This window comes from Procambarus clarkii, unplaced genomic scaffold, assembly GCF_040958095.1.
Source record: "Procambarus clarkii isolate CNS0578487 unplaced genomic scaffold, FALCON_Pclarkii_2.0 HiC_scaffold_1459, whole genome shotgun sequence".
NCBI classification, from domain to species: Eukaryota; Metazoa; Arthropoda; class Malacostraca; order Decapoda; family Cambaridae; genus Procambarus; species Procambarus clarkii.
This window is the reverse complement of record NW_027190487.1, coordinates 1-9,867: the sequence shown is the minus strand read 5'-3', so window position 1 is coordinate 9,867 and position 9,867 is coordinate 1. Positions and strand designations below refer to the sequence as shown.

Genomic DNA, 9,867 nt, shown 5'->3' with positions numbered 1-9,867 from the left:
AGTATAAAAGATGCTGTGTATAGACAATGATTTAAAATACGAGCAAGAGCGATTAGAAACATTTATTAATTGGCCTGTAAGTAACCCAAAGCCCAAAGAGTTGGTAACTAATGGCTTCTTCTATCTGAAAAAAGGAATAGAATGCGCTTGTGCATTTTGTTATGTCTATGTAAATTCTTGGGATGGTATTTTAAATGATGACGATTATTTCAATGAAGATATAATACTCATTTTAAATAACAACACTATTAAACTTAGTGAATTTCATAGGAGAATAAGCCCTAAATGTCCATTTTTGAAGGGCGAACCAGTAGGTAATATTCCTATTGAATTTTCATCTTATCTCATAGAACCCAAGTATATTAAGTATAATAAAGATTTGGAATTTGAATTAGATCAAAAAAACAAATTACCCAAGGGGATACTCTCGCATAAAACTCCACATCATGAAAAATATAGTGAGGTTAGAGTTCGCTTGTCTAGTTTCAAAGACTCGTGGCCACTTTCAATAAAACATCCCAGCCCAAAAGAGTTAGCCCAAGCTGGGTTTTTTTTATAAAAAACCACCTCGTGGAGATGAAGTAATCTGTTTCTATTGCAATATGCATTTTCGAAATTGGAAAGAAGGTCATGATCCATGGATAGAACATGGGCGTTGGTCAACACAATGTTATTATATATTGATCATGAAAGGGCCTGATTTTATTAAAAATATACGTTCATCTACAATCACTAAATATCCCCCCAAAATATTTTCTAATGATATAATTATGCAAATGATGAACAAATTAGATATTTTAGTAACTTTATCTAAAAGTTACAAACGCGATATTGTTAAAAGAGTATTTAAAGATGTAGTAATACTCTATGGACGATCATTTAAATCATATGATCAAGCTATAGCTTTTATAACAAGATATTTATATTTTAACCAAAGAAAATTTAAAAGGACTAAAATCATAGAAGAAAATAATCAAAACAAAAAAGATGAAGTTGGAAATATATGTTTAACCTCAATGAATAATGACACAGTAACATTAACCAGGACTTATAATGAGCCTAATACAACTACTTATTGTATATCTGATCCCAAATGTGATCAGATATTGAGCTTTACTATAAAGAATTTAGGACGTCAACAACTCACAGTTTCATCCGATTGTCAACATGATAAGAATTTAATGAATACACGCTGTAATATCTGCCAAGATAAAGAACGTTGTGTTCTCATTTTACCCTGTCAACATTTTTGTGTCTGTGAATTGTGTCTTTTACAACTTAGTAACTGTCCAATATGTCGCAATTTAATTAGTCACGTAACTAAAGTATATTTTTCTTAATCTGAAATAATTTAGAGTAAAGGAGTTATTAAAAATGAAATTAAAAATATATGTCTCTTTGATTTATAAAACAACAAATGAAATATATTTTTTGGTTTAACTAATTATATCTTTCGTTTTACTTAAAAAAAAAAATCGCCTCATGCTGTAATGATGGTATTGTGGTAATTGATAATTCTCCAATCTGAACTATTCATTAAATTCATGGTGACGTCCACCTAAACTAAAGTTCCCGTTCTAAATAATAAGGTTGCGACATAGCTAGCTGGTTGCCTAGAGCAGATGCAGCACTGTGTCAGCTGAACAAGAGAATATGAAATTTACGAACAATGGCTGGCTTGTGCCAAACACAGCCAAAAATATGGATCCATTTATTTAGAAATGATTATAAAGCATTTTTTTTCTTGGAATAATAGCGAATGTATTATTATTATTTTTTTTTTTTTGACCTGAAATCTTCAACTGTTTATGAAAATATTTCAAACTGGGGAAAAGGATAAAATTTTGGGGATACTGAAACCGAATGTTGGAATGTAGCTACTTTGTATAAAGAGATGGATACCTTCATAACAAAAATACATTTCAGTTTTTATAATTTGATTTATTAAATACAATTTTGTACAAATTTATTATAAAATTTTTTAGCTATCAGATATTCACGGAAGCTACATGTGACTGATTGGCAAGTAATTGGACCAGTATTATAGATACCATTTAGCAATCCTTGTTCAGTTGTCACAGTCCCAATAATCACATCCACATGAGAACGTTTAATTAGAAGCTGTCGTCCAGCAAGATGATTATCATATAATATTACTGGATGACCAAACATGTAATCACCTTTTTCATTATGAGATAAAACATTCATTCTGATGAGAGCGTCATATGTGTGCACTGGATCTCTCAAGTAAGACAAACAGGCGTTTACATAAGTATTTTGGGTTAAAGGAACCGTGGATACTTTTTCCCAATACCTATCTAAATTGAAGAGGTTATAAATCATTTTATCTCCTTTACCATGGACATTAATAAGCATGTCCACTATTTTCTTCACTTTGTCTGTAATTATTTCTCTGAAGAATTTCTCATTATGGATACATTTTTTCTTGACAATTTTTTGTTGTTGTTTTTTTTTGGATGATACCATGACTATTATGATTGCCTTGGAACTTCCTGCCTCCTCTTATACAAAAGTATAATTAACATAAATCTATATCAGATTCCTTAAATATATATATGTGTGGTGAAAATAAAATTTAATTATCTTCTTTTAGCAACTGATGTGATAAAAATCTTTTCATCAATAACATTATAATATAGTTTGTATATTATTTTAAATTTTGAATTATATCCTAGTTAGTAGATGAATAATTGGTGTTCAGGGAGAAAAGTAATCTGTAATCCCCAACTCATTATGATATAATTCAAATTGGGGAAAAGGATATAATTTATAGTTTTATCTTATAAGATAAAGGTATATTATCATCTCAGAGGATTAGTTATAGTTTGCATTCTGTAATTGTATAATTTTTGTAGTGATGCTGAAATAGACTGTATAAAGAGATTGATATACTCACACTCACTGAAGGTCCTGAAAATCTAAGAGTTGTGGAAGATTTAAAATCAGTAGTTAACAAGAGTAATAATATACACGATTTTTAGGATCTGGACCAGTGAACATGGATGGTAGTGTGAAGTAAGTGTGACCGAAGTTTATTAGGGGGTACTTCTTTCTTAATGTTGATGATGTACTCTGGGTCACCTGATCTAAAAAAAATAATAAATATTATGGCTGATAAGACAAGCTGAATAAAACAACCTAAGCTTAGTTTAATATAAAACTCGACCAAAAAGATAGTGGAAAGTGTTCTTCACAACCGGACGCCTTGGAGTCTGGCTGAGGTAACCTTGCTGTATATAAGATGGCGCGTGTCGCCGTCGTCGCCACCACAGTGTTCAAAACCACAGCAGTCTAACCAACATCCTACAAGAAAACTCATTCTCCTACAGCTACAGCACCCGCTATTTGAGAGAATTAATTATCTGCAGTAGAATAATAAGAATATACTGCTCATACACGTTTGACAGGGCCGGCGCCTGCTACTCTGACAGCATCTCGTGTTGGGTTTTGTATATGTACAGAAGAGTATGGAAGGGGAAGTATTCAAGATAATAGTCTTGTGTCTACTAGTTTCCACGAGAGTTGAGGCTGACACAATGGTCGGTCCCGAGAAGATCAAGGTCAAGGGTGACACTGCCGATTACACCTAGATGTCTGCTAATAATAACCTCATTGTTGGACATCAGAACCAACAATCAGCTGCAGGTAAGATCAGTCATCCATATATACACACATACTCCAATTGAAAGTTTATTTAAAGTCAATAGTTATGACCAGATTCTTAGACACATTAAGTAAGATAACACAAATCAAGTGGTAATTTCTATATAAGAGACACAAAATATTAACCTTACTTACGCCTTATTATCTGTTTTACAGGATTGTTTCTATCAGCAACGTATGATTCTGTCTCTCTGGTCAGTCACTCTGCCGGCTTCCCCAGTGCAAAAGAAGAAGAAGAAGAAGAAGGAAGAATAAAGTTATTTACCGATTGCATAACACACATTCTTCACTTACTCCAATTCTAACACAGGTTATGTCCTTGTGGCAAAGAGCCAGTTTTTATAGCTGAGATGATTTCCAGTCACTGCAGTTATTTTTCCTTGTGGCAAAGAGCCAGTTTTTATAGCTGAGGTGATTTCCAGTCACTGCAGTTATTTTTCCTTGTGGCAAAGAGCCAGTTTTTTTATGGCTGAGGTGATTTCCAGTCACTGCAGTTATTTTTCCTTGTGGCAAAGAGCCAGTTTTTTTATGGCTGAGGTGATTTCCAATCACTGCAGTTATAGAGAGCTAGTTTACTAGTGTCACAACAATTATTTCCCTGTCGCAAAGAGTCAGTTTAATAAATAATAAGGCTTAGGTGAATGTATATTATTAAACAAGCATATTTAACAATAACAATTTTTTTTTTTTTTTTTTTTAAATTTCTTCAATATTTACCATGGATGTACATTTGTATGCTAAGTTAATATTTGCTAACATTAAATCGTCATGATAACGTTGAAGGTATTTTGATCCACAGATAACTCCACTTTCATTTTCATTTTTTTCTGTTTCTGTTTCATTATTTTGAATAGTTTCCAATTCAATGTGTTTCATGTCTGAGCGTATTTGAGTCAATTCTGTATGAATTCGAGCAGCTCCTATACTACGGAATGATACAAGTTCCATGGGTCCTGTGGAAAAACCACCACGTCGTCCTCGAACTGGTGCTCCGGTCAGTTCAGAAAATACAACTTCATCTGCTCGTGAAGTGTGCATCGTAGCATTTGCGCGGTGATTGGTAACACACATATAATAACCTTCATATAAACTAGCTAAAATTGGTTCATTATCTCTATTTAAATATGGTTCACCCGTATGGGGATTCATAAGGATTCCAGTACAAGTTTTTCGACCCCACTGTAGATGTTCAATAACATTTTCAAAAGTGAGAGTAAAAGCTGCATCCATGTAATTCAAATTATCAAAGGTATTGCAATATAAATCTGGAGCTTGTCTTTTAAGTGAATGAGGGTTAACTAAAACATCAATGGGTACATTTGATGAAAACATGTCACCCTGACTCATTAATTTAATGTAAGGCATATCCTGTTCACTAACTAATCGCCCAATTACACCTTTTTGTGAAGTGGGTGTTTGTAACTTATCACCTAAAGATGGTATATATGGTGACACTGTTATCAGAGAAAAACGCCAACTTTGTAGTACTGGTAAATCTACACTATCTATTTTAAAGTACCTAAATGTAATGTAATTAGGATGATGTTCTTTAAAAGCTAAAGAATATTGAGATTTCTTCAACCGTTGTTGCCGTTCAAGGGAAGGGTGGTGTGGATCATTTACTGTAACTCGGTAGTCATTTCGACTCCCTTTTCCATTCTTCGTCCCTGTGGATACTGGAACAGAATCGTCATATATAGGCTCTTTTAAATCCCCAATTTTACCATTCCAAATAAGAGCAAGAGTATTGGCATCTATGTGAACGAATTCTATTTCTCCATTTGTAAAATTAAGCAAACTATTATCTTCTTGACACTTGGGATTAACCCCTTTTAAAATTCCCAACTGAACACCACGTTGAAGTGGGGTATGCTGATCAAAATAGGTCTGACAAAAAGTTGGTAGTGCATTCTGTCCTGATCCATAATTATATCGAACAATTGATGTTTCATAAGAAACACCTGAAAATAACCCACGGTCTATACTATCTTGTTTTACTGTAATACTGTCTTCGGGATTGTGCCAGTTTACTACTGCCACCATAGGATTTTGACAAGGAATGGGTAAAAGTTTACTCATTCGAGATGTTGTGTATAATGTATGAATAACTGTCTTTTGATGAATTTCACCTACAGAATGAGTATTGACAGAAATACCAGCATAATGACGATACGATTGCAGACTGTTACTAATTCGAGGGGGATGGGCAGCATTAGGACGGCTAATCGCTCGAGCATTTGGCCCCATAATATTAGGTATTTTTTCCCGGTCATAACCAATATAGAGTAATTCAAAATCCTTTTTGAGATCACTATTTTCTTTTCTGAGAAAAATCTGAGGTTGCATTTGAGGTGGTAAATAAAAAAATGGATTAGCCTCCATTTGAAAAGTGTCTATTTCCTTAGACGTATAGAGTTGGCCATTGGGTAAAATTTTATAAGACATACGTGGCAGACTGGTGCATATCCACAGTTGATTTTTTTTGTATTCTAATAATTCTATACAGGCGATATTTAATTTCAAAATATAGTGAACAAATCGGTATAAATTGTCTACTCCAAATCAAATAAACAAACATATTCCCATTGAACTAAAGGCAAATGAGGAAAAAAATGTTGAGCTGCAGAACCATTCTTGATCGAATCTAATGGGAAATTAAACAGTTTATTATGAATAATTATATAGACATATTTAGATTCTAACTGATCAAGTTGTGAAGGATTTCCCACTTGTCTTAGTTGAGGGAGATATGTAAATAAGAATTTATCAGGTTGTGAATTACACATGCTGGTAGAGGCGATTATCACATCAGGTATCATTTCTAATATGATACCACATCGTTGAGGAGTATCAGGTGTATTGAGTAAATCAATGAAACCGACCTCACTTACTGTTGTAGATTTAGGCTCTTTGGCTTTGGAATCTTTAGGCAATAATTTTTGTAATCCACATGCCACCAGACATATATTGGCATATGAATTAGATGAATAATTCCGACTAAACCGACCAATTTTATTCCATTCATTATTCCCGCTATTATTAAATGAATTACCACCATTATTTTCATTTAAAGTATTTATACTTGCAGAATTGCTTAATATTTTTGTTTGCGTAATACTCTCATCAATATGACCACACCGAATAGCAGTGGCTTTAACTTTCAAAGGATTAATTGCAATCATAGCTACTCGTGGTCCTGATAATTTTAATCTTATATCATTGTTCCCTTCATTCATATTATTATTATTATTATTATTATGATTGGATGTATAATTTTCCAAAATTTTAAGATTATTTTTGTTAGCATCGCTCCTTTTTAATCGATAATATTCCATTAAAACTGTTAAATTTTCTTGAGAAAGTGAATGGTTAAGATCTTTCAAAATTTTAACCACCTTGTCAACCCGTTCTCGCAAATTTAATAAGTCAATATTGACTTATTAATTGCGTGCATAGGTGACATACTTAACATAATAGTTTCCCTTGAAAAGCTTCATAGAAAACACCGACCTTACCTAACCTACTTAGTATGTTAAAATAAGCATCTTATAGCTTCGTAATTACAATTGTTACTTAACCTATTATAGGTATAGGTTAGATAATAATTGTAATTACGAAGCACTAAGATGCTTATCTTAACATACTAAGTAGGTTAGGTAAGGTCGGTGTTTTCTATGAAGCTTTTCAAGGGAAACTATTATGTTAAGTATGTCACCTATGCACGTAACTAATAAGTCAATATTGACTTATTAAATTTGCGAGAACGGGTTGACCTTGTTATGGAGTAGTGTAGCATTTACTTTGCGTATAGCTAGATTTAAAAAACAATTAATAAATATTTCACCAGTTGTAAAGATTGCCATATTTCCTAAATGATTAATATCCTGGTTTATATAGGAAGAGAGAAAAGGCCATTTTTTAATCTTAGATTCTTCATAAATAATAACTGCTTTTTCTTTTCTGCTAAAATGAGGACGTCGACGATCTGGCCATATTATCGACTTGATGGAACATACAGATTCACTCACAATGAAATTGCCCGGATAAACGTCAAAGGGGAAGTTTTCACATATAAGACATTTAAACGGGAAATGTGTATTTGGGGGGATTAGCCGATTACTTTGCCAGCACTTCCATTGTTCATAATCAATAGGTCTCTCAGGATCTTCTACCAACATTTGCCACATTTGACCACTTTTCATTACAGGCACTGCAAAATTATACTTGGCATAATCTGCTAGTCGCTTGTCATTATCCCATTCAGGAAGTTGTAGTCCTACCCCTAGTACCAATTTGCGATCTAGATAATATTTTATAAATTGGGATTCATCACTTTTGGATTTTAGTAGATATGGTTGATTACTCAGATGAAATGTTATGCCAGGGTAAATTTTAAATAACTTTTCAAAACTATCATTTTCGATTTGAAGCTTATTGTAGAGACTGTGTCTAAGAAATAATTCTAATTCAGCATCGGCTGAATCAATGATCGAACATTTAGGACAGGGTTTAAGGTTTCCACCAGGTAAATAAAGCCCATTGTCGATGCCGATAATTGAAAATACCTCTTGTGTTAATCATTATTATATAATAATTATATGAAAATGAAATGTAATTTATATTTTAGTTAATAAAAAAAAATATATATTGTAAGTATCTTTTATCCCTGGAATTGAAATACATAGTAAATAGATTTTGTTGAGATTTTTATTACAACAAAAGTCTTAAAACGTAAATAAAATAAAAGTGTAACAATTTAATTTTAATTTGGCCTATAAACAATTATGTATTTTTTTTTTGTTTTTTTAGTCGTTATGATTTGATATATCAATGAGCCATCCTGCTATTATTTTACTAAGGATAGGTTTAATCAAAAATATAGTTAGTAAAATAATTATTCCCAAAATTAAATTATTTTCCCAAAGACTTACTAAAAATAGAATAAAAATAGTTATTATTAATATTTTTTCCATCTGATAATTTATGTATGAAGTTATTTTCTTTTCTTTTAATGATCTTATTTCTGTTTTAAAAGAAGGAATTTCAGTTTCTATTGCAGCATTTTGATGGTCACTTATAATTTCAGTCTCTAATGGATCTTCATTTTCTCTCGATGGTGATGAAGATTGTGTGAGATTTCTTTTTTCTTGTTCGTATAAAATTTTCATGGATTAAATTGGGTGGTATATTTAGTGTGTCCAATGTCATTGTTTTCCTATTTTTTATAGTATAAAAAAAGTTACGTAGAACCCACGAGTGTGTGTACGGATGGTGTGAGTGGTAGGTAGGTAGGAAGGATATAATGAGGAAAGTAAAGTTTATTATTTAGGTAGAACCCAAACGAGTGTGTACTTGCTGCAGACAGGAGGGATGGTGTGGGTGGTGGGTAGGCAGAATGGATACGATGAGGAAAGTTAAAGTTTATTATTTGATGCTTAATGCAAATATTCTTTCTCATCTTCTAAGTTATCATCATTGAGTGAGGCTAGGGAAGGTGCCAAAATCTTTCTCCATATATCTCTAACAAAACTACCAATTCTGCCTCACCTTCATCCCCTCATAAATGGGAGGATGATGATCTTCACCTTCAATCGACAGCTTCATTATCCAAAAACCTTACATCTCAGCTCGTCACAAACCTTACCTAAAGCATCAAACAACAGCAATATTAATCAGATAAGTACAACCCTCTCCCTGCGCCAGAGAACCAAGAAGATTCATCGTCACTGATATTATTGAATTCAGACACAGAAAGTTTATCAGAAGGAAATGGTTGTGGTAAGTAATTTGTATTTTAGTTTTAGTTTTGGACATCAAAATATATTTCTTATTTGAAATTTGTTGAAAATTAAGCTATTAAAAATGAATGTTCCTGGTTTCATGGGTTTACGAAAATCCTTGAAAAAATCATAAATTCATTATTTTAATTTTCAGGGATTGGTGAACAGATGAAGTTAAAGATGTAAAGTCCAACAACAGTCTTTCCGAACTTCATAGAAGCCGCTCTTCTCCCAACTATATGTGATTGTAAATACTTAGTTATGGTGTTTTTCTTCATGTTACTTGATTTGAAGATTTTTCAGAGACTGACTCTGATAAGCACCTCAATCAATAGCTATTTGAATGATAACATACTGTTTTGTATAGTACTTTAAGATTGATAGAAATATTTTTAATATATGA

At 32.5% G+C, this 9,867-nt stretch overlaps 1 protein-coding gene across 1 annotated transcript; it reads right to left on the bottom strand.

The window, feature by feature from the left end:
• Positions 1–4,274: 4,274 nt before the first annotated feature.
• On the bottom strand, positions 4,275–6,866 carry LOC138362209 (uncharacterized). The gene is made up of 3 exons (XM_069321013.1): positions 6,388–6,866; positions 4,461–6,007; positions 4,275–4,282 (listed from the first exon to the last, which is right to left on the bottom strand). The coding sequence occupies exons 1-3, from the start codon at positions 6,864–6,866 to the stop codon at positions 4,275–4,277; spliced, it is 2,034 nt and encodes a 677-aa protein (XP_069177114.1).
• Positions 6,867–9,867: the final 3,001 nt, after the last annotated feature.